A 26,771-nucleotide genomic window follows, 5' to 3' on the forward strand; every position below is an offset into this window, starting at 1 on the left:
TCTTATATCTTAATGCTGTAAACTGCTCAGAGATTTCTTTATAATATGGAGCAGTATATGCGTGACTTAAATAAATAAATAATGAACAAATGTGCTTGGGATGTCTCTAAATACCCAGAAGAAAACAACTGTGAATATTTGATACCATGGAGTGGAACAGTGTAGAAAGAAAGGAGCATGTTTTCCATTGCATTTATGTTGAGGCTGTACACTTGTTTCTAAATATATATGTATATCTGAATCAGCAGCTCTGGGAATTCAGATCTCCAAAGCGGAAATCACTCAGTGTAGCTGCATCATCACATGAATAAAGGAAACAAGTCTGCAATTTGTGAAAGAGGAAGTCACCAAAATTGAGAGTGATTTATTTTACCAAAATGTGACAATGGGGTTGTACAAATCTACTGAGAGAGGGGAATGAGCCGTGTTTTGTTGCTACTCACTATTCAGTGTGAGGCACTACAAATGGGCTCCCGCAAGCACTGTCCTGGTGGAAGTCTGTTTTGGGAGTACCGAAAAGCCTTCTCTTTGTTGAGATCATAGTCGACTCACCTCCCGCCTCCAGATCTCCTCTCCTTTTTTTTCTTCATACGGCAAGTGATGAATCTATTTTTTCCAGATCACATGAGCCAAAATGTGGGGGAATCCTCCAAGGAGCAGAGACTTGTTTGAAGGTGATCAGAAAGAGGTATGGAGTGAAAGGCTTGAGGACTTCATAAGGGGATGAACTCTCAGGCAGAACGGAAAGCTTTCATGCAAGTGAATTGTCCTCAGGAAGCTACCAGAGATATGACTGAAGAAAGTGTCACCAGGAAGTTCAGTGCCCCAATCCAAACATACTTCTGTTTTGCCATCATTTCTCTCACAATCTGCCTTCTTGCATCTTTGGGAACCATTGTGGTCTTGGTACTTCAAAGGACGGTAAGTTGCTTCCTGCTTCTGCCCTAGGGCTCTCTTAACTCCTGTTATCCAGATAAAATGTTGAGTTTCAGCTTTCACGGCACACCTTTTGCAATTATTCAGGCTTTGGCTTCAACTGATCCATGAAAGCCAACTCCACTGTACAATGCCAGTACAATTGCATTGCAGAGAGTAGGTGACTGGATATGAAATACAGGCTGAGATCTTTACTGCTTGAAATGTCACAAAATTCCTACAAGCAGACTCAACGTGTTGATTTCAAGCTCTTGGAATAAGGACATTTGTTTTGCTGATGGTATTCTGTAAAACATGGGTAGGAAAAATGTTGACATCCAGATATTGTGGGACTCTAATTCTCATTAGAAATGTGGTCAATATTCAAGCATGTTTTAAGCCAAGAACTATTTCACAAATATAGAGAACAGCAAAATTTAAAGTGCTATTACATTTTGTTTTATGTATTAGTCTAGAAGGTGAGAAATAGGTTGGTTTGCTCAATTTAAATTCTCCTCCATCCCTAATTGGAAACTGTCTTATATGTGGTCATATTTTACTCCTTGGAGTCTAAGGCAGAGACAGGTCTTTCCTATCACATGCTGAGGTCCTTTAACTGGGAAATGACTGAAACTGATCCTAGGACCTTCTGCATGCAAACACTATGCTCTAGCACTGAGCTATGGTCCTGATCTATCTGGAGGATGCTTATTTAAGAAAAGAAAATGTTTGATAGACTAAAAAGGCACCCCATATAATTGTGCACATATGTATGTACACACATATTGGATCCAACTAAGTTATACACACAGTAGACATATTGAAATTAATAAACCTAAGCCAGAGATATTCATTCATTTCAGTGGGTCTACTCTAAGTAGAACAAACACTGGATTCATAAAATCATATAAAGGTAGAGTTGGAGTGACCCTTAGGGTCATTCAGTCCAACCCCCAGTAAGACAAGAATCTCAGTAAGGATAGCAATAAGGATTCAAAACAGAGAATGGGGAGAAAGGTTAGAAAAGAAATGGCAGAAGCAATAACTTTAGGGGTATCCAATATCCTTACTTGGATGCTTTCCCCTCCAAAAAGTATGGCCCATTAGTAGATTATTTTGGGATACTCTCCCTCATGTTCTGAGCTCCTGGAGAGTCTCCAGAGGAAGCTCTCTCACAACCCTTGATTATTCATTATTAATTTGTGGGTTTCTTTTTACATAAAAGTCTCAAGAAAATTCATAGAAATATAATAAGATCATAGTTTTAAAAGCAGTACAAAGCACATACTGAAAACATGACTTAAAACAGTTCAAAATGAACCTCTAAGGCACAATTTTTTTATCCATTGAGCTGTTGAAATGTCTTCAGGTATTCTTGTTATTATTTTTATGTGTTTAATGGCTGCTCACAATAAATTGAACTGATTTCTGAGTAAAACACAGTCATGACAGACTATTTGCTATGCAATATTAACTTGTTTTATTTCTTTTTCCTGGCAGTGAGGCAGTTGAATGCTACTTTTGATTCTTTCTTTTGTCATCCTTTTCTTTGTATATTGTTTAAACCCATATAGAAATTAATAATAATAATAATAATAATAATAATAATAATAATAATAATAATAATAATAATTTGGAAAGAAACCAAAGAACCAAATGTTTGGGGAGTGAGATAAGATGAATAGTGGTGGAAATAGCCATGATAATCTCATGAGAAACTGAGTTTGAGGTGGGGGGGGCACGTCACTCAGGGGCATTGGTATGTATTAGAAGGAATGGAACCTACTTTGTAAAGTTGTGCCAACAGAGATGGAGGGTTAGATTCCATTCCCATTAAAAGGCAAATCAACCTGCTTTGCAGTTTCTGAAACAGTATGCAAACCAAAACAGAGCCATTCTATGAAATGAGTACTTCTCCAAAATTTTGCAGGTCATAAACCATTCATAGATGTGAATGGTTTATTATTATTATTAGAATTATTATTATTTCAATAGGAAACAAGGTCTTAATAGCATTGAATTTAGGAAATGGTTTTTTAATGTTACTGCATAGGAAAATTATCTGTAAGAGTTAAGAGGGGAGGGAGAAACCTGACTGTCTAAGCTAAATTTCACAAACAAAATTCTGAAAAGGTTTGAAATCCAAAGTCTCAAGGGCATAGGAGCCAACTCCTGGGGGCTGAGGGGGCTTTGGCCCCCCTAATAAAATATTTGAGGGGGCTGGGGGCCCCCAAAGTTGACGAGCATTGCCATTCAAATGGTGCGTGTGCATTGCATCATGTGATCGATTATGTGGGGCAGGGCTTACCTGGGTCTTCCCAATGGGATTACATAGGGATGTAATATGAGGATCTCATAATACTAGAATTTGAGGCTCTTCATCCAACGAAGCTGAATGTCAGAAGATTCAAAACAGACAAATTATTTCTCCCTGCAGTGCATAGTTAAAGCTATGAAGTTCACTCCCACAAGTTATACTGGTGGCCTCCAACTTGGGTGATTTTAAAAGAGGATTAGATAAGTTCATGGAAGATAAAACCATTAAGGATACTAGCTGCAGTGGCTGTACTTTGCCTTCATGGTCAGAGGTAGCATGCCTCTGAATACCAGTTGCTGGGACTCATAAGTGCAGACAGTGCTGCTGTTGCACTCAGGTCCACAGTTCGTGTGCTATCCATGGGCATCTGCTTTGCCACCTTGCAAACAGGGTGCTGGATGAGATGGGCTAGATCAAGCAGGTCTACTCCGAAGTTCTTATAAAGGGAAGTCCCTAGTACAGATAATTCAACAGTCAGTCTGTGAGCATTTATAAAAGGATTCTGTGGTTACTAAGACCCAGCATGAGATTCCTAACAATTTTTTTTTGGGGGGGGGGGAGGATTACAAACTTGGTGGATCAGGGAAATGCTGTGGATATAGTACCGTATTTTTTGCTCCATAGGGCGCACCAGACCATAGGGCGCACCTAGTTTTTAGGGGGGGGAATAAAGGGGGAAAAATATTTTTTTCCCCAGCCCCAAAGAGCAAAGAAGCCAAGACAGCCAGCGGGATCCATCCTGCTGGCTGTCTTGGTTTCCTCTTTAGCCGCATGCAACCTCTCCAGCCGGGAGAGGCTGTGTGCAGCTTTGGCAGAAGCCAAGGCAGCGAGCGGGATGGATCCCGCTCGCTGTCTTGGCTTCGTTTCTAACCGCGGGGCTGGGGTGGGGGAAGCCCGAGCTTCCCCCGACCCCAGCCCCCAGAATGGGTCCGGGAGCGGCGGCAAGGTTGTGAAGCCTTTGGAGCACAGCGCGAGTTCCCGCTGCTCTCCAAAGGCTTCAGGGATAGCTGCCTGAAGCCTTTGGAGCACAGCGGGACCTCGTGCTGTACTCCAAAGTTTTCGGGTTCCTTTCGCTGAAGCCAGGAGAGTCTTGCTCTCCCGGCTTCAGCAAAAGGAACCCAACCCCTTTGGAGCGCAGCGCAAGTTTCCGCTGCGCTCCAAAGGCTTCAGGCGGCTATCCCTGAAGCGTGGAGAGCGAGAGGGGTCGGTGCTCACCGAGCCCTCTCGCTCTCCATTCGCTCCATAGGACGCACACACATTTCCCCTTCATTTTTGGAGGGGGAAAAGTGCGTCCTATAGAGCGAAAAATAAGGTATATCTTGATTTCAGTGAGGCTTTTGACAAAGTCCTCCATGATTTTCTCTCGAGGAAGCTGCTAAAATGTGGGTTGAATGAGGTAACTGTTAGGTGGATTTGTAGCTGGTTGACTGACCAAGCCCAAAGAGTACTCATTAATGGTTCCTCAACATCCTGGAAAAAAAGTGACAAGTGGGGTGCCACAGGGTTCTGTCCTGGGCCCGTTGTTGTTCAACATATTTATAAATGATTTGGATGAAGGAATTGAGGGGAAGCTCATCAAATTTGCAGATGACTCCAAACTGGGAGGGGCAGCTAATGCCACAGAAGGCAGAATCAGAATTCAAAATGACCTTAATGGATTAGAGAACAGTGCGCAAGCTAACAAAATGAATTATAATAAGGACAAATGTAAGGTTCTGCACTTAGGCAGGAAGATGCACAAATATAGGATGGGGGACATCTGGCTTACTAGCAGTACATGGAAAAGGATCTAGGGGTCTTGGTGGACCACAAACTTAACATGAGTCAACAGTGTGATGCAGCAGCAAAAAAAGCCTAGGCTGAATCAACAGACGTATCAAGGGAAGTCATAGTACCGTTCTACTCTGCCTTGGTTAGACCACACCTGGAATACTTTGTCCAGTTCCGGGCACCACAATTTAAGAAGGATGTTGACAAGCTGGAATGTGTGCAGAGGAGGGCAACCAAGATGATCAAGAGTCTGGAAACTAAGTCTTATGAGAAATGCTTGAAGGAGCTGGGTATTTTTAGCCTGGAAAAGAGGAGACTGAGAGGAGATATGATAGCCATCTTCAAATATCTTAAGGGCTGTCACATGGAGGAGGGAGTTTCCTTGTTTTCTCCTGCCCTTGAGGGTAGGATTCGAGGTAATGGCTTCAAACTCCAAGAAAGGAGATTCCAACTAAGCTTTCAGAAAAGCTTTCTGATAGGAAGAACTGTTCAGCAGTGGAACAGACTCCCACAAGAGGTGGTGAACTCTGCTTCCTTGGAGGTTGGATGGCCATCTGTCATGGATGCCTTAGCTGAGATTCCTGCATTGCAGGGGGTTGGACTAGATGACCCTTGGGTAACTTCCAGTTCTAAGATTCTATGATTCTATGGTTTTAAGTCTGGAAGATTCAGGACAGACAAAAAAAGTGCTTCTTCACACAGCACCTTGCTAAACTATGGATTTCAATGTCACAAAAGGTGGTGATGGCCACCACCAACATGAATGGATTTAATAGAGGATCGGACAAATTCATGGAGGATAAGGAGGATATTGATGGCTAAGTTCTACCTCCCGAATACTAGGAATGAGGGGTGTGTGCAGGAAGCAGTATTTTGTAAGGCACAGCACACAAATTAAGATGCACATCTGCATCTGGTCCCACTTACCATTGGTGTGTGGCCCCCAGAATAATATCCATGAGGGTGAGCACCACCAGGACTGACACCGTGATGCCAGAAACAAAGCCCCCAGGATTTGTGCTTTGATCTGGTAGATGTCAGTGCTTCACTTCCCAGACGTCACAAAAGCGGGGGAGGCCAGAAAGAAAATGATGTTGCTATACTTTCAAGAAGTAGCAGCCTGTGGTCATTACATTGGTTGATAGTGTTTATGCAAATCCAACTGCGAAAATCAGGTGTTGCTTGTTGGTCCTCTTCTTAGCGTTGCCAAGCCAGTACAGCTGCAGTAAAAGATAGAAACCAAAACTAGGAAAATTCCCCGTTAATGTCTAGACTCTAGACATTTAGCAACCACTTTCTTCAGCCACCCTGGGTCTACAGAACTCTCCTTCGTATTCCCATCTCTCCATAGTTTACAATCCTTCCTAGTCTCAACCACTATGGAATATCTTTCCTAAATAAAGCCATACAATCAAAGAGTCACAAGGGATCTTCAAAGTTAGCTAATCCAACCCCATGGGTCTGTGCTGGATCTTCCATGCAGGATCTGTAAATGGAGAAATCTGAGGGCTCCCTTGGACGAAAAACAAGGACACCAGCCAGGAATACCAGAGCAAAATAGCAGCCAGTAGGCTTGATCTTTATTAAAGACTGTCACGACAGGACTCCCACCTGCCACAAGGTGGAACAAGATGGAAGCCCCGAACAAAAGAGCCCCCAAATTTTTATTAGCTGCTAATCCCCATGTTATACCCCCCCAAAACTACATCACTCATACATCACGGTTACATCATGAAAGGGGAGGTCTGGTGATTGACAGATTGGTAAACCCAGCCACCTATCAAGCTTGTCCCTCAGGGGTTTGAGGGAGTTAAGTATCTGACCCAGGGGATAGATCCAGTTCCCCAGGATGGACTGAATGACAGACAGGTAGAAAGCTGTGTGTGTATCTTTCTAGGGAAGGTTGAGAGGGCCATAGCTCAATGGCAATTAAGGATGGAAAGCTCTGTCATTTTGGTGCTCACAGTTTCTGATTTTTCTTAAATTTGGTTCTCCACAATTCTGTCACAATTTCTGATATTTATATATAAGAATCACCATGAACATTCTTCAGTATTTTAGGAGAAACACATTTTGTGAGCAATTTATCCTCATATAATGCATTTTGGGATGCCATTTTCATTCTTCATGCACACCTTCCCCTGGCATGTGCATTTTTGTAAACATTGCTTGGTTGGAGAAATGAATCACAAAATTCAAAGAAGTGCGCATTTTGAGGGACGGCCATGTTTCAGTTCTCAAATTGTTTTGGAAAGTGCAAACTTATACATTCGGCTTTAAATGTATACTGAATCAAAGTTGTCCCCCTTCCCTAGCGGTAGGGCATCTGCTTTGCAAGCAGAAGAATCCAAGTTCAATTCCTGGTGTCCCCAGGTGGGCTGAGCCTGGAAAGAGCCACTGCCAGTCAGCAACGATAGTATTGAACTAGATGGACCAATGTTCTGACTCACTATAAGACAGCATCCTACGCTCTTGCATACCACCCAAACAAAACTATGAGAAGTGAGAAGAGCAGTCTTTTTCCCCTCCTTCAAACCAACTATTGATCTCATTGGTCTCAAAGGCATTTGACAGCTATCCTCAGGGAGTGATCCACACTCCTGACAAGCAATCACTACAACTCCCTAGAATAACATTTTTGGCATAATGTCACCAAATTGATTTTCTAAGGAAGACAGATGTTGTTGCAGCCTCAAGCTTGTAAGTGACCAGTTATATCAGGATTGAACAAAACTGCACCAGCACCCAAGAGAAAACACTAACCTTTCTGATCAGAGCTATGTTTTGATGAAAGAAGGGCAAGATTAATTTCCATCTGGCAAAATTGAGGCCATGCCCAGAGAGCCAGCTTACTGCCTCTGCAGTATGTTAAGAACTTGTTGAACTCACACTTTAAGAAGGTTTTGGGTGGTTGCTGATATTGTTTTACTAGGAGGGGGCACTGTTGTTATTTTTTATATTTTTGAAGTATTTATTTCAAGTATTGCAACAAAACAGATGCAAAATTATTTTTTAAAAAAATAAAAAGTCTGCTTATTACATTGCTATATGTCTTTCACCTAAAGAAATCAGAGCAGCATACAAAATGTCCTCTATCCCATCCTCATTTTAACCTCACAACAACCCTGTGAGGTAGGTTAGCCCAAACTCATACTGGCAGATTCATCACAGAATAGCACACCAAAGGCCCATCTAGACCAGCATCTTGCTGTGGAAGCCCATACATAGGATGTGATAGCAACAGGTCTCTCTTGCTGTTGTCCTCCAGCAACTGGTATTCAGATAAACTGCCTCTGAACATGGAAGTTCCACTGTGTTAATCATGGTCAATAGCCATTGATAGACTCTTCCTCCATGGATTTGTCTAATCCCTTTTTAAAAGCCTCTTTGAGGGAAGCCATGTGATTTAAATGTGTATCAAATACTCTTGGTATGGTGTGGATCTGGCCTATGTTAGCAGTCTTCACCACCTCTTTTGACAGTGCATTCATTATGTGAATACCATTTAATTAATTTTAACCTGGATATAAAATTACAGGTGTGTGTGTGTGTGTGTGTGTGTGTGTGTGTGTGTGTGTGTTAAAGCAAAGGCTTGTACATAGGTTCCTTTTCCAAAAGACCAAGCTTCTGAATCTGGAGCATCCCTGATCATTAGCTATGATGGTCTTGATAGCAGGGGCTTATAGGAATTAAGATTGCCACCCATCCCTAGAAAAATGGGATCACCTGTCCCCTGTCCCTTTGTGCTTCAAACGAATGCAGGGGAAACCCCTCCATAAAGGGAGGGGAGGATTTGGTATCATGAGTGGGTGGGCATCTCACAATCCCTTTGGATCTGTGCTTTATTTTGTCTGACCAAAGCTGGCAATATGAATGGGAATAGAGCTTCAACAATATCTGGAGCAGCTGCTGTTTATTCTGAACTCAAATGTAATCATTATGAGTATTATTTACTAATCCTTCACCCTAAGGTTTTTTAACACAGTGTCAAAACTAGTTTAAAACAAAGTAAAATCAAATAAATAACAGGGGTCCTAAAAATAAACACCCGAGGTGTCAAAACCAAGGGTAAAAAGGTCTGTCCTCAGCATTAACTGAAAGCTATATACAGTGGTAGGGGCACGGGTGGTGCTGTGGGTTAAACCACAGAGCCTGGGGCTTGCCCATCAGAAGGTCGGCGGTTCAAATCCCCACGACGGGGTGAGCTCCCGTTGCTCGGTCCCTGCTCCTGCCAACCTAGCAGTTTGAAAGCACGTCAAAGTAAATGGCATTTCCGTGCGCTGCTCTGGTTCGCCAGAAGCGGCTTAGTTATGCTGACCACATGACACGGAAGCTGTACACTGGCCCCTCGGCCAATAAAGCGGGATGAGTGCCGCAACCCCAGAGTCGTCTGTGACTGGACCTAATGGTCAGGGGTCCCTTTACCTTTATATACAGTGGTACCTCAGGTTACAAACACCTCAAATTACAAACACTTTGGGTTACCGACTCTGCTAACCTGGAAGTAGTACCTCAGGATGAGAACAGAAATCGTGCGCCGATGGTGCAGCGGCAGCAGGAGGCCCCATTAGCTAAAGTGGTACCTCAGGTTAAGAACGGTTTCAGGTTAAGAACGGATCTCCAGAACGAATTAAGTTCTTAACCAGAGATACCACTGTAATGAAGATGCCAAATTCACATCCATTGGGAGGGAATATTTAGGGCACTAGCCTGCCATAGAGAATGCCCTCTCCCAAGCTTCTTAGGGTGACGGAATTGCCAAGATCCAGTGGTTTTTTTCTTTAAAAAAATGTTTAGGGGTACTCTAATTTTTACTCAAGAAAATCACCATTTTATACTTGGGGAAAACAAATACAGTAAATGGACAAAAGTACAAAGATTCACAAAATGTTTAGGGGTATGCGTACTCCTGTGTCCCCCCGGGGGGGGGGGGGAGCACTGCCAAGATCAGGGCTCAGCAACCTTTCTCAGACGTGGGCTGGTCCACTGTCCCTCAGACCATGTGGTGGGCCGAACTATATTTTGAAAGGGGGGAAAAGAACAAATTCCTGTGCCCCACAAATAACTCAGAGACGCATTTTAAATAAAAGCACACATTCTACTCATGTAAAAACACCAGGCAGGCCCCACAAATAACCCAGAGATGCATTTTAAATAAATGGACACATTCTACTCATGTAAAAACACGCTGATTCCCGGACTGTTCGTGGGCCGGATTGAGAAGGTGATTGAACCGCATCTGCCTACCCCTGGCCAAGATCTATAAAGACTGTTAATACCCAGGGAGGTCTGTAGAGAAGGACGTGGTCTTTCAGGTATCTGGGGTCTGTGTCATTTAGGTCTTAAAATGCTAAGATAAGCAGCTTTAAATGGGCCCAGAAATGAACTAGCAACCAGTGCTGCTGTTTTTTTTAAAAAAAGGGAGTTATGTGAGATTTAAATGGAACCCACTAATCTGGCTGCTGCATTTTAGGCCAACTGAAGTTTCTAAGTCATCTTCAAGGGCCGTGCCATGCAGAGTGCATTGCAATAATCCAATTCTGGATGTTACCACCCCTGAAACTTCATGCCCCATTGTTGGTGTCTCACATCACCTAAGGATGCTCCATCTCATTTTGAGAATGTGGGGTTTCAAAACACCATTGACTTTTTTACAACATTTTGGCATTGTCCAATGGTCCAGGTTTGATGGGGCACAGTTTGCAATTTTATCAATGAAACAGCTGGATACTCATTACCACAATTTCCCCAAATAGTATTATGTTATTTGAAAAATATGGTATTATGGACTAGGGAGACTAGGCTAGTCCCATAAATGTTCCCCTGGTGCCTCCTTCCCAAAGCCTGGGACGCTTCTTAGGGGTGATGGATTTTGTGTCTTAACATATGGGGTGCAGTTTAGCCACCTCTGATTTAAAATAAAGACTATTATGAGTCAAAGTTCATTTAAATGTAATCTACGATAATGAAAGCAAGGAACACACAAAAAACAATATGTCTAGGACATCATAGATGTAACTTTCTCTTGACTTTTTGTCTCTTTGAAGGGATCTACAGCTGAGTACGATGGACACCAAGGAAGAGAGAAATGTGGTAAGATGATATGAATGAGATAAATTACAAGTGAATATTTTTGGCATGGATGGTCTGAAAATGTTGGATTTGAGCCAGTTGTTGCTTGGGCTGATAATTCCTTGGTGGTGGGGAGGGGGACACTTAAAGCAGGCACAGTCACACCTGCCAGGTGGGTTTGCCGAGTCACGCAAAACAATGTAAACTGGTCCCAAGTCGCTAAGGCCTTTATATACGTACTTGGCCTAGTAGCAAATCAGTAACCAGTGTAGAGCACAGGTGTTATTTGCCTCACTCCTGTCAGTGATTGTCCCGCAGCAGCACTTGGTAAAAGGTACAGTGGTACCTCAGGTTACAAACACTTCAGGTTACAGGTGCTTCAGGTTACAGACTCTGCTAACCCAGAAATAGTACCTTGGGTTAAGAACTTTGCTTCAGGGTGAGAACAGAAATCGTGCTCTGGTGGCATGGTGGCAGTGGGAGGTCCCATTATCTAAAGTGGTACCTCAAGTTAAGAACAGTTTCAGGTTAAGAATGGATCTCCAAAATGAATTAAGTTCTTAACCCGAGGTACCGCTGTACTTCCATACACTGAGGCTACCTGAGCTTCCAGTGACACAGCTGGATCCAAAAGCACCCAAACTGTGAACCTGCTCCTTAAAGGAGAAAGCAAACTCATCCAAGGTAGGCAACTGGCCAGTTTCTTATACATACACAAGAGCTATTCACCTATGGTGCCTACTTGAACTAGTACCAGTGACAGGATGAAGTGGTTTCAGTGCTAGAAAACAGAGGTTTCTGTATGCCGGATGTGAATCCTATAATTTTCACCTTGCCTTTGTCAGCTGCATTGCACAATCTTCATTGTTTGGGCAAAGATGGACCTATTCTACATCACCATGGGGGACATTTTCCAGACTGATGGATACATACCCTTCTGATCAACCTCCTGAGGGCCGCATGCCTGAGGCAAAAGTGATCAGAACAACAAGTACAAAGTTCTACCTTTGTACATTGACCTGGTTTCTACACAAACACTCACATTGCCCTGTCTATTCTCCATCCAGGAAAGCAAGAGGCATCAACAGAGTTCCATGATAGGCAAAAACACTCCAGGAGGTTGCAAAGCAGAACCAGTGAGGGTTGTGGTTCAGGAGAGTATGTGTGGCCTGGAGAGAGAGCACCAAGGACCAGATAGAGAAGCCTAGTGGATCACATTTTCTCCCATGCACCCAAGCCTGAAGCTCCCCTGTTCTACATGCTGATATCATTTCATCAGATTGATTCCTTCCTTTGTAGCATGTGCCACACTCCCCACAAGAGAGATGCAAAATCCTTGTAACAGTCCTGTGAGGTGGATTAGACTGAGGGACTGTGACTGGCCCAAAGTCACCCAGTGAGTTTCATGGCCGAGTGGGGATTTGAACCCTGGTTTCCCAAGGCCAACATACTAACCAATACATTACACCAGTGCTTGTACATGGGCACAGTACACAGGGCAACAAGAATGGTAGTTCTCCTAGACCAGTGCATCTGGCTGTTTCCATTTTGCCTCCATAGAATTAGAATATAAGATGGTTGGGGGTTAATGAGTTCACGAGTAGTCAATATACCCATTAAAAGAGCAAAGTATCCAATCTTAATGCAAGGATATTTTGTTGGCAAGATAAAGGAAGCTCATGTCTGAAATTGAGCAGATTATCTACAAGACTCTCAAGGCCAAACTGCCTTGCCGAGTTGATTCAGAGCTATTAAAACCACCTAATAAATCTTCATCCCACATTTCTTTTGGCAGAGAACAGGATACCGTTAGCTAAATACCTAGAGGTACTCAAATGTGACTTTATGTGTATACACACACACACACACACATTACTCAGCTATCAATCATCAAGGGCTGAAATGGAAACAGCCCACCAGGATTTAATTGAGATTAATGCATGGATAGATAATTGAAGGGGTATCATGCTTGTATTCAGTGACATAGTGTAGCCTATGTTGTGAGCAAAGAGGAAGTGTCACAGAATCAATCATCCTAGAGAGGCAAAGCTCTGCTTTTGTGCAGTCAGCGCTGTGTTTCATTCATTTACCCTTGACTGAATATTGAAATCTACGGTATTTTCTACTGATCCAGAAAGATGGCCCATCCATTTAGTCCTAGGATAGACCTTCTTGGTTCAACAGGTCAGATCCTTATCAGGATCAGCCTTGAGGGACCTCCCAGTTGTCAATCATCTGAAGTCATGATACAATGCCAGCTGCAATGTACTTTGGAAAAGCACCTTACAAGGTGTTGCTAAAAGTAAGCTTTCCCTTCTCCTCTCAGTTTTAGCAAAGGATTCTGATACAAATCCCTTCCTGATTTGATGTGGAACCCTACCAAACTGAGCAGGATTAAAGTCCCATTCATTGGCTGATAAATGAAGGGGTTAAATCCTGTTATGCTAAATTACCAGATGTCGAACTAAGCTAATCGAAAACTGAGGTACCACTGTACAATATTTATTTTTCCCAATTTGAACCGAATATGAATGATTATTTATTACAACAGCAGTCATAAAGAAGAAACGTGAAACACATGGAAAAAAATGGGATATACAGGTTAAATTGCCCTATTGGCACTTTGCAATAAATAAGTGGGTTTGGGGTTGCAGTTTGGGCACTTGGTCTCTAAAAGGTTCACCATCACTGTACTAGGGCTATGCCCTGATTCTGATGAAACCCAAATTCTGAACAAAATCAGCTTTGGCTGGATTTGGTTGTCCCATGCCAAATTTACTCACCTAGAGCAATCCGGTGCTGTCAAAAGACAGGGCAGGCAACCTCTGCACAGCCTCCTTCACCAACCCTTCCCTGCAAGGAGCACAAGTGGTGAAACAACAAGCAGCCAATGAGCAGAACATTAACTCCTGCTTTCTGCACGGGCTCCTTGACCAGTGCAATTTCCCTAGGGAACATGTTGGCAAGGCAGCATCCAGAAGGATTGAGTGCAGTTTTTCTTCTTCCCCTGTTACCACCTTTCTGACAACATTAAAATAGGCCCCCAAATCAATTTGGAGCCTGGACCCAAGGTGGACTCTGAGTTGGATTGGTATGTGGGTACACAGCCATAGAATGTGTTTCACATATCACACTGATAGGCTAAATTGGAACCTGTGTCTCATCTACTTAGATCTGCTGGTAGGAGATTCCTCACCAGTGCTCTAGAGGTTGCTAGGTTCCAACTTCTATTAGCCCTGCTGACTACAGCTGATGTGACTTTGAGTCCAAAAAAAATCTGGAGGGTGCCATGTGGGCTACCTCCATTCTACACCTTGTACCCGTAGAAGTCTTTGCTTAGATCTTGTAGTTACAGTGCTGTTTGTTAAGCGTTGTGATACATAAACCATTCAGAACGCCAGGCAATAACTGAAAAACATGTTTAATCAAGTGAAAGAACGTAGAGAAGTATTAATAACATATTTGTTGTCCCAGCTGAGTTCAGGCATGAAATTTCCACCTAAAGCCAGTAGAAGGCTCTGTTCTATCACATATGAGAAATGTGTTAGATGCACACAACCTGTTTCTAAGAATCCTGCATCCACCTAGTGTAAAGTGAGAGCTGGACCATAAAGAAGGCTGATCGCAGAAGAATTGATGCTTTTGATATATGGTGCTGGAGGAGACTCTTGAGATTCTCACGGACTGCAAGAAGATCAGACCTATCCATTCTTAAGGAAATCAGCCCTGAGTGTTCACTGGAAGGACAGATCCTGAAGTTGAGGCTCCAATACTTTGGCCACCTCATGAGAAGAAAAGACTCCCTGGGAAAGACCCTGATGTTGGGAAAGATGCAGGGCATAAGGAGAAGGGGACGACAGAGGACGAGATGGTTGGACAGTGTTCTGGAAGCTACCAGCATGGGTTTGACCAAACTGTGGGAGGCAGTGGAAGACAGGAGTGCCTGGCGTGCTCTGGTCCATGGGGTCACGAAGAGTCGGACACGACTAAACGACTAAACAACAACAACAGTGTAAAGTCATAATTAATGACGCCAATCAAGCCTCAGCATCAGGCTCTGATCCTTGCCAAGCCAATACAGTAATGTTCTTAAGTTGTGAAATTCTTCCTTAGTGATGGAACTCAAAAAGCTGAATCACTGTTTATAATTTGAGATGGTGTCTCTAGGTGATTCTTGGTGAATTAAGCACACTGAAAGTTCATTATCCCACCCATAAACTCACATGATCTGATTCAATGCATTAATAAAGAAATGTTGTTGTTGTTGTTTTTAAAAAACCCAAACTACCGGTACTTTTCTCCCACACCTGCTTCCTGGCCCTTGGATAATAATTCCAAAAAACACCAATATTTGAATCCCGCAACTTTGGCACCTTTCTGTGGTCCTTAGTAGGGATTCTAAGTCACCTTGGAGCATCATTTTTGTTTAAAGAAAGAGCAGTAGTAACCAGGCCCAGATAGAGGGAGGACCATATGGGCCACTTGGCCTGGGCCTCTGATTCCAAAGGGGGCCTCAGTCAGCATATTCACAAAATTATTTATATACAGTGGTACCTCGGGTTACATACGCTTCAGGTTACAGACTCCACTAACCCAGAAATAGTGCTTCCAGTTAAGAACTTTGCTTCAGGATGAGAACAGAAATCGTGCTCCGGCGGCACGACGGCAGTGGGAGGCCCCATTAGCTAAAGTGGTGCTTCGGGTTAAGAACAGTTTCAGGTTAAGAACGGACCTCTGGAACGAATTAAGTACTTAACCCGAGGTACCACTGTACTTACTTGTTTATAAGACTTCAGTTATCCCCAGGGTAAAAAAAAAAGAGGGGGGCACATTATCTACCTGGCCCGGGCCTCTGCCTGGCTCTGCAAGGCCCTGGTAGTAACAAGGGTTTTGTTTGTTTTCTTCTTGTCTTTTCAGTGCCATGGAAAATATCAGCAGAGGCTTTGAAAGGTCTGCAGACAATGGCATCTGAGAAAGCAGCTGCATATCTTCAAGGTCAGTGAGAATAGTCTATAAATCAAAGTATGAGAGGTTGCCCTCTCCCACCATAAAAGCCTCATTGCCTCATTCTGTATACCTTATATTCTTTGAGTTCCACAAATGCTCTTACCTACCCCATGACTCTCCACTGTATACATGTGTGTAGAATAGGGTGTTCCAGAGGCATGTTGTAGATATCTATGGATCCATAGGATTGCCAGTCAGCGTAGGCAGTACTCTGCTAGATGGACCAATAGTCTAACTCAGGATAAGCCAGCTTCCTATGTTTGTTTTGCTATCCACCTAGACTGAGTCCCCTATCTGGGCCTTTATTTTATGTCGCACTCCAGCCAATGCCTTCAGCAGCTAAGGTCCCACTCCTAGGAGACAGTAAGTGGGCACACTCACTTGCAAAGCCATAGTTGGTAATGCAGTGCGGTCTAAACCAAGGTCAAGCACAGATTATCAGCCCAGGTCAAAAACATGATCTAGAGATAAGGCCAGTTCAAGGTCAATATCACAAAGAATTCCAACAAGGTACAGTGTAGCAAGATAGACTTGGGAACAAGGAAACAGAGATTTCTGTTGTCATCATAAAATGGAAGGCTCACCTTCTCTGACTTCTTAGAACAAACCCTAGCCACAGCTGCTGATAATAAATGCATTTCAGGGACCCCTTACACACAAGGAGACCCAGTCTACTTCTACTTGTGGGAATGTTAAGGATTGTAGGAAAGAATATAATGATTAAGTAGTATCCTTCCTTCACTCACGCTAGTGAGTGATGTAGCAGAGCAAATTCTTGCAATCTGGGGAACCGGGTTCGCGTCTTCGCTCCTCCATATGCAGCTGCTGGGTGACCTTGGGCTAGTCACACTTCTCTGAAGTCTCTCAGCCCCACTCACCTCACAGAGTGTTTGCTGTGGGGGAGGAAGGGAAAGGAGAATGTTAGCCGCTTTGAGACTCCTTCAGGTAGTGATAAAGCGGGATATCAAATCCAAACTCTTCTTCTTCTTCTTCTTCTACACCACAAACACTCATTTGGCCTTATGGCATCTTTGGCCAGGGCCAGCCCATGATGTGTTGTTGCTTGAGGCAAAGCAGAAAATGGTCCACCCTTCCCCCACCATTGCCACGTCCTCCACCTGTGGCAACCAGAGGCAGTCCAGGGGAGCCTCTGATTTCTGAAGGAAGCAGGGGAGAAAAAAGGCAGCCAGAGAGGAGCAAACAGTGGGTAGGGCTGGAGCAGGAAGCGAGGTGGTGATGACAGCAAGCAACAAGCACAGGAGGCGGTGAGAGATGTGCTCTTGGGGCCCCAGACCTGCTGCCCCTGCCAGCTGTTCCCAGCATGCTGCCTGAGGTGACTGCCTCACTGTCTTTGCCTGCCCCACACCTTGTATCACATATATAAAAAAACCAATCAGGAAATTTGTAGCTTATCTCCATGCCAGTCTACACATATTGGCAGGCAGACCTGCCCATGAAACAGGCTGAGGCAGTTGTCACCAGTGGTAGAAGCTCGAGAGGTGGTGTCCCTGTGGGCACCTTGCCTGCCTTGCTACCTCTGGCAGTGACAGAGAAGCAGGGGTGTTTCCAGTGAAATCTTGTGAGATTTCATTGACATCTTGCAAGATCTCATGTGGAACCTGCCCCCACTACTTTGTGGGCACCACTACATTACCCAGGTAAGGAAGGCTACATTACAGCCAGGGGGCAGGGGCAGGGTGGAATTTTCCCGCTGAGAAAAGGGACACACTTCCCCTGCATATTGCCCAGTGTGCATGTCACAGTAAGCATGTCTTAAACAAGCAATGGTTAAATGTAAATGAGCAGTAGGCTTGTGAACACTGCTCAGACTTTCCTGAATTATTCTCCTCCACCACCCCTGTGGGGAAAGTAGAATTCAGATACCTTACATGTGTTGAGCTTAGCTCCCATCCTCATCGCCAGTAAAATATATTCAGAGTAGAGAGTGGATTTCATGCTCTTTATTCAGCTCATGGTGGTGAGGAGGAATGGAAGTTCCCCCAGAATGTCTGCTTTATAAACATTATTTACACAATGGCCTGCACGTGATTGGCTAATTCCAGGATTCTCCTGTGAGCCAATCAGGTCGCGGATTCACTTCCACCTGGACCTGGATTGCGTGGCTCCTGTGGACCAATCAGACTGCTGCATTCTGGAGCCTATTGTTCTAGGACCAATCAGGCTGCTGCATTCTGAATCCTATTGTACTAGGACCAATCAGACTGCTGCATTTTGGATCCTATTCAACTTAGTACATAACAGAACTATATAATAAGAAGTTTATTGTTCAACACATCTTTCTTATTGAAGTCTAATTAACCTTTGGGAGTGTTGTAGAGAGGGAAGGAATTGGTTACAGAGGAACAAAACACCCATACCATCTCCAGATGTCACCAAGCTCAACAATCAGGCGCTTTTGTGCTTCCGTGTGTTGCATTTCTAGCCCACCCCCACCCCCCCAAGGAGCTCAAGGTGGCATACATGGTTCTTTCCCTCCTCCACAAGAGCCCTGTGAGGTAGGCTAAAAGATGACGACCCAGTGAGCTTCATTGCCAAGTGGGGATTTGAAACCTGGTCTCCCAGGTCCTAGTCCATCACTCTAACTTCAACACCACAGTACATGAAGTAAAGAATTATGATGTTGGCAAATGTATCTGTTGCACTAAACTGATGACAGGTGCATGTGACTTGGCTTAAAAAGCTTCATGGGTCATAGGGAGAAACCAAGAGTCCTCATTAGGCTAATCTACTGCAGGATTTCCAACAACTATCTTCTTGTCACCTTGAGACAATTTTTTATAGTAGGCATCTAACACGCTTAACTAATAATAATAGTAGAATTATATAATGGTAGAGTTGGAAGGAACACCCCAAGGGTCACCAAGTATTCCTAAAAGAAAAGCTTCTGGTTTCTTAAAAAAAGTTATATTGAACATCCCCCCCAGCTAATTATATATCATTTCCCAGAACATCTGCTTCTATATTTAGTAGAGATAAGGCATCCAGCTTGCCTTGTTGCATAGTTGTTGGTTGTTCTGTTGTGGTTTTTAATATACTTCAACCAAGAAAATGAAAGCTTACTGAGCAATTTCTGCCAATTAATGTTAAAAATCTGGCAATGGGAAATGTTTGTGGTGCCCCCCTTCCCTTGATGCCTTAAACACTGCTTACTTTGCTTAATAGTTAATCTAGCCCTGATGAAGGGCCTTCTGCTCTTCTGCTCTGGGTGAGGCAAAGTAATCTACTGATTAGTTTGGCACAGTTGGAGGTTTCAGATTGCCTTGAAAGCCTTTTGACTGATGAGCTTCTATCTCACCACAATGTGGTCAGCTGGTCATGCAACAAATGGTTGCATCAACTGGATGACCTCAATCCACATCCACTTGCATTCTCAGAGCTCAGCTGAAAGCAGCCATAAGGGCGAAACTGAACCAGACGTAAGAGCAGGAAGGTCAAATGAGGAGCCAAAACTAGAAACTATTCAATGAGTAATTTCCTTCAGCTTTCTCCTCTGCTGCTGCTGGGACTGCAGAAGTGTGTGCCACCATCTGCAGATGTGCTGCATGACAGGATTTGACTCAGTCCTATGCAATAGTCATACACAGTTACTGATGTAACTGAAGTTTCTGATACACAAAGAAGCTCCTCTGGGATTACATCTTCAGGAGGAACATGCTTTATGTTAAGTCGGTTACTTATAGATTTTGCTCCTAGCATGTTTTCTTGACTAAATTCTAAAACAGGTTGCAATTGAGAAGATTTTGAATCTGAAGGGTCATCGCCAACTGAATTCTACTCAGAGCAGACCCACTGAAATGAATAGGCTTCAGATAGTCATGCCCATTCATTTCAGTGGGTCTACACTTTGAGTATGACTTAGCTGAACACAACTGAAGGCTTTATTATATCAGGGATGAGGAACCTGTCAACCTCCAAATGCTGCTGGACTCCTAAGACCCATCATCCCTGGCCATTGGACATGTCCATTGAGGCTGTTGAGAGTTGGAGTCCAACAACATATGGAGAGCCAGAAGTTCTCTACTTCTGCTGTATATGGCCTGGTGTGTCCACATTGAATTGGTGGTGTGTTCACATTTACTCTGCTGACTAGATTCAAACTCGGAAGTGGGTGCTTAATTCACAGATCCTAACATACCTGTTTCTGCTGGTGATGTAGCAGAAGGTCGGGCACCAAACCCCGTTTGCTGGAGTTCCTAATTCAGGGATGGGGAACCTGTAGCCCTCCAGCTGCTACTGGACTCCCATCAGCCTCTGCCACTATGTCCAATGGCCAAGGATGATGGGGGTCATAGTTAAACTACATCTGGAGGGTTACAGGTTCTCAATCTCTACCCTGCTTCAAGACTTTTCAGTACCTGGTTCTTTGAATATATACCAACATCTATTTGTGCTTCTTGGTGCAATTGCAATAAAATAAAATAAAATAAAATAAAATAACAACAACAACACAGAATTAGTGAATTTGACAGTGATAGTTTCTGAGAGGAGCTGAAACTAAAAGGCTTGTTCTTCCCACCTGAGTCTGAAGTTTGCTTGAAATGAATCTAGATGATCTGTGTCCTTCAAGCATACCTGAAATGCTTGGGGACCCATTTCTTATATATTTGCATTGTACTGGTGCTCCTATTGCAACCCACATTGGATCAGGCCACGACCCAGTAGTGGGTCCTGAGTCCTGACCTTGCGGTTGAAGACCAGATAACTATTGCCCAGTCACTAATATCCCTTTTTGGGTCAAGTGCTCTAGAATTTGGAAACAGTTCATACATGTTTGAATTTAAAGTGGTCCTGGGCCTGAGAAGGTTGAAGATACCTGATCTAATATTTCCAGATCCAATGACAACCTTTTGAGAAGGTGGTACACTATTGCCTACTTAAGGGCAACGTGAGGTTGTATTAACATTTTTGCATGGGCAGAAATGTGTGTGTGCCCATTAGTAAAATGCAACACAAACAGAATCCACACAATGCCACACAAACAGAAGTATGTTGCATTTTATCATACAATCAAATGAAGATTAGATTTGGCTGTTAGGTTTTTCAGTTTCTTATTAATGAGCATTGGTAGCATGGGGGGGGCGGACAAATGAATGGAAAGTTTCAGAGCACAGTATAAACAAAAATTAAAGAAACTCTCTATTTTAAACAAGAATTCAGGACAGGAACTGAGGATAACGCAAAGCCACAGAAGAACAAAGAAGTAAAAAAGTGAAAATCCTATTGGGTGGTCAACATTATTGAGCTCATGGCACGGTGCATGCCCCAGCAGGAGGTACATGTGCAGTATCTGGAGCCATCTGGCCTACTGCATCTTCTTATCACTATTGAATACATATTATTTCTAGCAAATGAGCAGTGGGAGAAGAAGGAGCAGTTCACTGCCAGAGTCCTTGACTTTTCCTCTGGGAGGTGGACAGAGTAGGGACAGAAGGAAAGCCAATGTGTGGTCAGTGATGCAGAGGTGATGGAAACACTGGGTAGTGTGACCCACTGGTGACAGCTTGCCCTAGGGCCCCCAAAATCCTGGCACCAACCCTGGTACCCAGCTTTTTCTAAATAAAATTATTGATGGATTATTATTATTTTATTAAACAATAAAGCAGACAGTACAAATGGAAAAAGACAAACAAAAAATTGTATGAATTCAGTACAAGGAGCTTTTGATGATAAAATCCAAAACTCAAATAGTAACACATCAGGAGTAAGTAGAATGAATATAGTTATAAAGTTATAAATGGGGTGTAAAAGTAATAAATGGTATTTACATTGAACAAGAAAAGAAAAGGATATTGCCTGTTTGTAAATTACCGTATTTTTCGCTCTATAACACGCACCTGACCATAACACGCACATCATTTTTAGAGGAGGAAAACAAGGGAAAAAATATTCTGAATGAAACAGTGGACGTATCATTTTTGTGCTTCATGCTGCGGCCACAGACATGTGATCTGATGGTGAATTTGGGGTGACCCAATGCAAAAATCCTGAGAATCCCTGTGGATCCATGCTTTGTACCACTTTTTTGCACCATTGCAGCCCCAGGCAACAGTGGGTGCGTGATTTGGGGGGGCAGGCTGTAGCCATGGACATGCTATGTGCTCTGATGGTGAATTTTGGCTGACCCAATGCAAAGATCCTGAGGATCCATGTGGATCCATGCTTTGTAACCACGTTTTTGCACCATTGCAGCCCCAGGCAACAGTGGGTGCGTGATTTTGGGGGGGCAGGCTGTAGCCATGGACATGCTATGTGCTCTGATGGTGAATTTTGGCTGACCCAGTGCAAAGATCCTGAGGATCCATGTGGATCCATGCTTTGTAACCACGTTTTTGCACCATTGCAGCCCCAGGCAACAGTGGGTGCGTGATTTTGGGGGGGCAGGCTGTAGCCATGGACATGCTGTGTGCTCTGATGGTGAATTTGGGGTGACCCAATGCAAAGATCCTGAGGATCCATGTGGATCCATGCTTTGTAACCACATTTTAAGTGGGGAGGGAAGGAAAAACACAGAAGGCTAAGAATGCAGGAGAGGGCTATAACGTGAGGAAAGGAAGGCAAAAGTTTTCCCCCACCCACCCACCCAAGCCAGCCAGCGCTCTCTCTCTCTCTCTCTCTCTCTCTCTCTCTCTCCCTCCCATCTGCATGTTTTCCGGCTGCCTGATATTTATTTTTTTTAATTGCCTTGACAGAAGAAAGCATTTTAACTGCATTAAGAACTATTTAGCAGCGAAAACTAAGCTTTGCCATCCCTTAAGAGGTACACAACACTGTAATCTTCCAGATCGCATGAATTTACAGGCAAAACTCTGTTTAAGGATTTCATCCTTTTAAATTGAAGAAAGCATATTTGAATGCTGTGTGTCCCCAAAAACAAAAAGCAGGAAGTCAAATCAGAATTTTAAGCTGAACCTGTAATCTCTCTCCCTTCACAAACATTGTTCCCTCCGGAGCACAGAGAGGAAAGCAGACACTCTTCTTGCCTGGAGGGGAGGGGCTTTCCCTGCTCTTTGTTCCGTTTCAGCAAACACAGCAACGAAACAGAGCGGGTGGGCAGTAAGACCCTGAGGCAGAATGCAGGAAAGCAACCACTTCCTCTGCTTGCCTGGAGGGGAGGGGCTTTCCCTGCTCTTTGTTCCGTTTCAGCAATCGTGAAGCCCGATTTGATTTTTGTCTGATTTTTCGGCTCCAGGGACCACACATTCGCTCCATAACACGCACAGACATTTCCCCTTCCTTTTCAGGAGAAAAAATCTGCGTGTTATAGAGCGAAAAATACGGTACTCCCGTGTAATTGTGTTGTCGTATAGTTTTTATTATTATTTATTGTTCATTAGATTTATATACCACCCTTCATCATAAGATCTCAGTGCAGTTCACAGAATAAAATACAGGATAAAATCACAAGTAAATAATTAAAACAAAACAGCAAAACATTAACCCTGGTGTTATGCATTCAGTGGTCTGTGTTTGCCTGAGCTTGAGTCTGGAGTCTGGACTAAGGATTCTGAGCTCCTGTGTTCTGATTCGATACATGTTGTCCAATCACAGAACATTTCAGGATTTTTGCCTCTGCCATTGGCCCTTGAACTCTGAGTCATGATTTCCAGTTTGGAAGTGTAGACAGCCAATCATGTTGGGAGTGGGAGTGGCCCAGGCTTTCAGAAATTTATATAAGTAGTTGCTTTGGCTCTGTTTCCCAGTTACAGTGGTGCCCCGCAAGACGAATGCCTCGCAAGACAAAAAAACCGCTAGACGAAAGGGTTTTCCGTTTTTCGATGCACTTCGCAAGACGAATTTCCCTATGGGCTTGCTTCACAAGACGAAAACGTCTTGCAAGTCTTGTGATTTTTTTTGCCCCCCCTTTTTCTAAGCCGCTAAGCCGCTAAGCCTTTAATAGCCGCTAAACTGCTAATAGCGCTAAGCCGCTAATAGGGTTGCTTCGCAAGACGAAAAAACTGCTAGATGAAGAGACTCGCGGAACGGATTAATTTCGTCTTGCGAGGCACCACTGTACGTAGTTCAGTAAAGGTTCTTGCTGTTATCACTGTGTCTTGCCTCGTGGGAACCCACCTACACTTTAGCGCCCTTCCCACAGACACATTTAAAAGGCTATGGAATATTAATCAGCTGAAGGCGGAAGAGGAATGTTTTTGCCTGGCATCTAAAAATATATAATGAAGGTGTCTCCCTGTGGAGAGCATTCCACAAGCAGGGAGTTCTTGTGTTGCCACGCTCCGGACCTCACATGGAGGAGGCACACGAAAAAGGGCCTCAGAGGATGAATGCAGAGACCATGACGGTTAAATGGGGAGAGGCAGTCCTTGAGGTATTGTGGTCCTGAGCCATTTAAGGCTTTATAGGTCAAAACCAGCACTTTGAACTGGGCCTATAAGCTACTAGGCAGCCAGTGCAGTCAGGCCAGGATCAGCGTAATAATATGCTCAAACCGTCTTGTCCCAGTGAGCAGCCTGGCTGTTGAATTCTGCCCCAGCTGAAGCTTCTGAACCATCTTCAGAGGCAGCCCCACATAATTAATCATTAACCCTCAAATAGAAGTGAAATCAGAAAGATCAGTGCTATCCCTAACCACATAAAGTCAACAGGTCAATTTCCCTGAGCACTGGATATAATTTTCTTGAGCCAGTCTAAAGTATAACATAACACATCTTTCCAGCCCTAAGCAATTATTAATCAAGTGACTACCAAGAGATATATAATTAACTGTTTACATATAAGATCCATACCTAGTTTTTGCATTCCTTAAAGTTGTCTCTACGCCAATACATTTAATTGCTATCCTTTTGTATTATTGTGGTTAATAGCTATACAGTGGTACCTTGGGTTAAGAACTTAATTTGTTCCGGAGGTCCGTTCTTAACCTGAAACTGTTCTTAACTTGAAGCACCACTTTAGCTAATGGCGCACGATTTCTGTTCTCATCCTGAGGTAAAGTTCTTAACACGAGGCATAGCTGTCAACTTTCAGATTTGAAAATAAGGGATCAGCAGCCTCACCTGTCCTGGGGACAATCTACAGGATATCTAACAATCCAGGATAGCAGCGGGAAGCAGTGAGAAATGGCGCTGGAATAAGGGAATTTCCCACAAAAAAAGGGAAGGTTGACAGCTATGACCTGAGGTACTATTTCTGGGTTAGCGGAGTCTGTAACCTGAAGCGTCTGTAACCTGAAGCGTCTGTAACCCAAGGTACCACTGTACTGCTTACCAGCAAAAATGGCTTATAGGCAGTTTACAAGTATACAATCAATTGTAATATGCACACAGAATTAAAATCCACAATAAAACCATTTCATTAAAGCATTCAAAAAACATCCATGATTAAAATGTGCAATAAAACAAGTTACAATATGGTTGAAAGACATAACAGTTTAAAACTTTTTTAGTAAAGCAATTAAAACAATTATAACAGGAAGTTCAAGTACAGGGGAATGTTTCACTAAACAGTTATCTTGTCAAGAGGTGACAGAATGCCAATCTTGATGGGGCCTCTCGTAATACAGCAATGGATTGGATAAATCATGGGTGGGAAACCCTGGAACCAAATGTTACCCTCTAAGTTATCTAGCCCTTGGGACTCTCCACACCACACTCCCTCCCCCAGGCCACGCCACTCACTGGCTCTGCTTCATTGAGTGTTCCCCACTCCCTTGAGTGGAATATGTCCTTGAGCTGTAATAATGTTTCTTGCTTGCTTAGATGGAAGATAGAGAGGAGTATGTGAGTGCATGTAGAAAACAGTACAAAGGCAAAAATTGCATTTGCCGGGCCTCTCACTTTTGTCCCGGGCCCCGCCCACCTCTGACACAGTTGTCCCAGAAGATAATGTGACCATCTGGCTGAAATTGGCTTCCCACCCATTTTAAATGATGAATGCTTATATCTCATCCTCTCCTTTCTTTAGTGCTTAGGCCAATCAACCAGTCAGAACTGCGATGGATTAATGAGGGCATCCTGTACAACATTCACTACAACCATGGAAAGCTGGTGATCCAGACACCTGGAATGTACTTCATCTATTGTCATTTGCACTTTTACATTGCCGAGTGCAAAGGTGGGGAAATCACCATAAAGTTGGAGATTCTTGTGAACACATCTGTGGCAAGGTCAACTTTGCTCACTTTGTGCAGCTCTCAGAAAACTTTCAGAGACAAAAGACAAGACCTCTTTGTAACTTTACTGGCAGAATTGAAGAAGGGGAATACAATAGGAGTACAGGTCAATGACTTCAGATATGTGGATGTATCTGACTTTCCTGAAAACAATGTTTTTGGAGCCTTCAAGTACACTGGTGAAAACTGGAGGTACTCTTTGTTCAGGACAGAAGACGAAAAATGACTTTAATTGTTCTAAATAAAGTATATGTATACTGAGGGCCTGTCATTTGAGATGTGCCAAATTCAGTCCCTCTTGAAGGGACTGTGGAACATTTGGTGGCTATTATGCAGAGAACAGTGGAGGCTGGTCCACTAGGACAAACAGGACACTGCCCCATCAACATCAATCTGCCCTTAGCCAGCCTGCCCTTGCCTGCCTTCTTTGCAACCAGACAAGGGTTGACTCTGGCTTCCAGCTTCATAGTGTTATCCTGGTAGAACTCAAAGGGGAGGAGGATGGGGACAAAACGAGGATTAGTTGACTCCACCTATCAT

General features: G+C 43.5%; 1 protein-coding gene across 1 annotated transcript; it reads left to right on the forward strand.

Moving 5' to 3' along the window:
* The first annotated feature begins 300 nt into the window (after positions 1–300).
* Positions 301–26,492, forward strand: TNFSF8 (TNF superfamily member 8). The gene is made up of 4 exons (XM_081179864.1): positions 301–921; positions 11,050–11,095; positions 15,992–16,069; positions 26,024–26,492. Exons 1-4 carry the CDS (start codon positions 724–726, stop codon positions 26,455–26,457), a joined length of 756 nt encoding a protein of 251 aa, XP_081035990.1. The 5' UTR covers positions 301–723; the 3' UTR covers positions 26,458–26,492.
* The last annotated feature ends 279 nt before the right edge of the window (positions 26,493–26,771 follow it).

Source organism: Podarcis bocagei, assembly GCF_964188305.1.
Source record: "Podarcis bocagei genome assembly, chromosome: Z".
Taxonomy (NCBI): Eukaryota; Metazoa; Chordata; class Lepidosauria; order Squamata; family Lacertidae; genus Podarcis; species Podarcis bocagei.

Coding starts and splice junctions, on each gene's coding strand:
- TNFSF8 (XM_081179864.1), top strand. CDS start 724: ATGAACTCTCAGGCAGAACGGAAAGCTTTCATGCAAGTGAATTGTCCT. Junction 922..11,049: donor TCTTGGTACTTCAAAGGACG/GTAAGTTGCTTC, acceptor GTCTCTTTGAAG/GGATCTACAGCTGAGTACGA. Junction 11,096..15,991: donor CCAAGGAAGAGAGAAATGTG/GTAAGATGATAT, acceptor TTGTCTTTTCAG/TGCCATGGAAAATATCAGCA.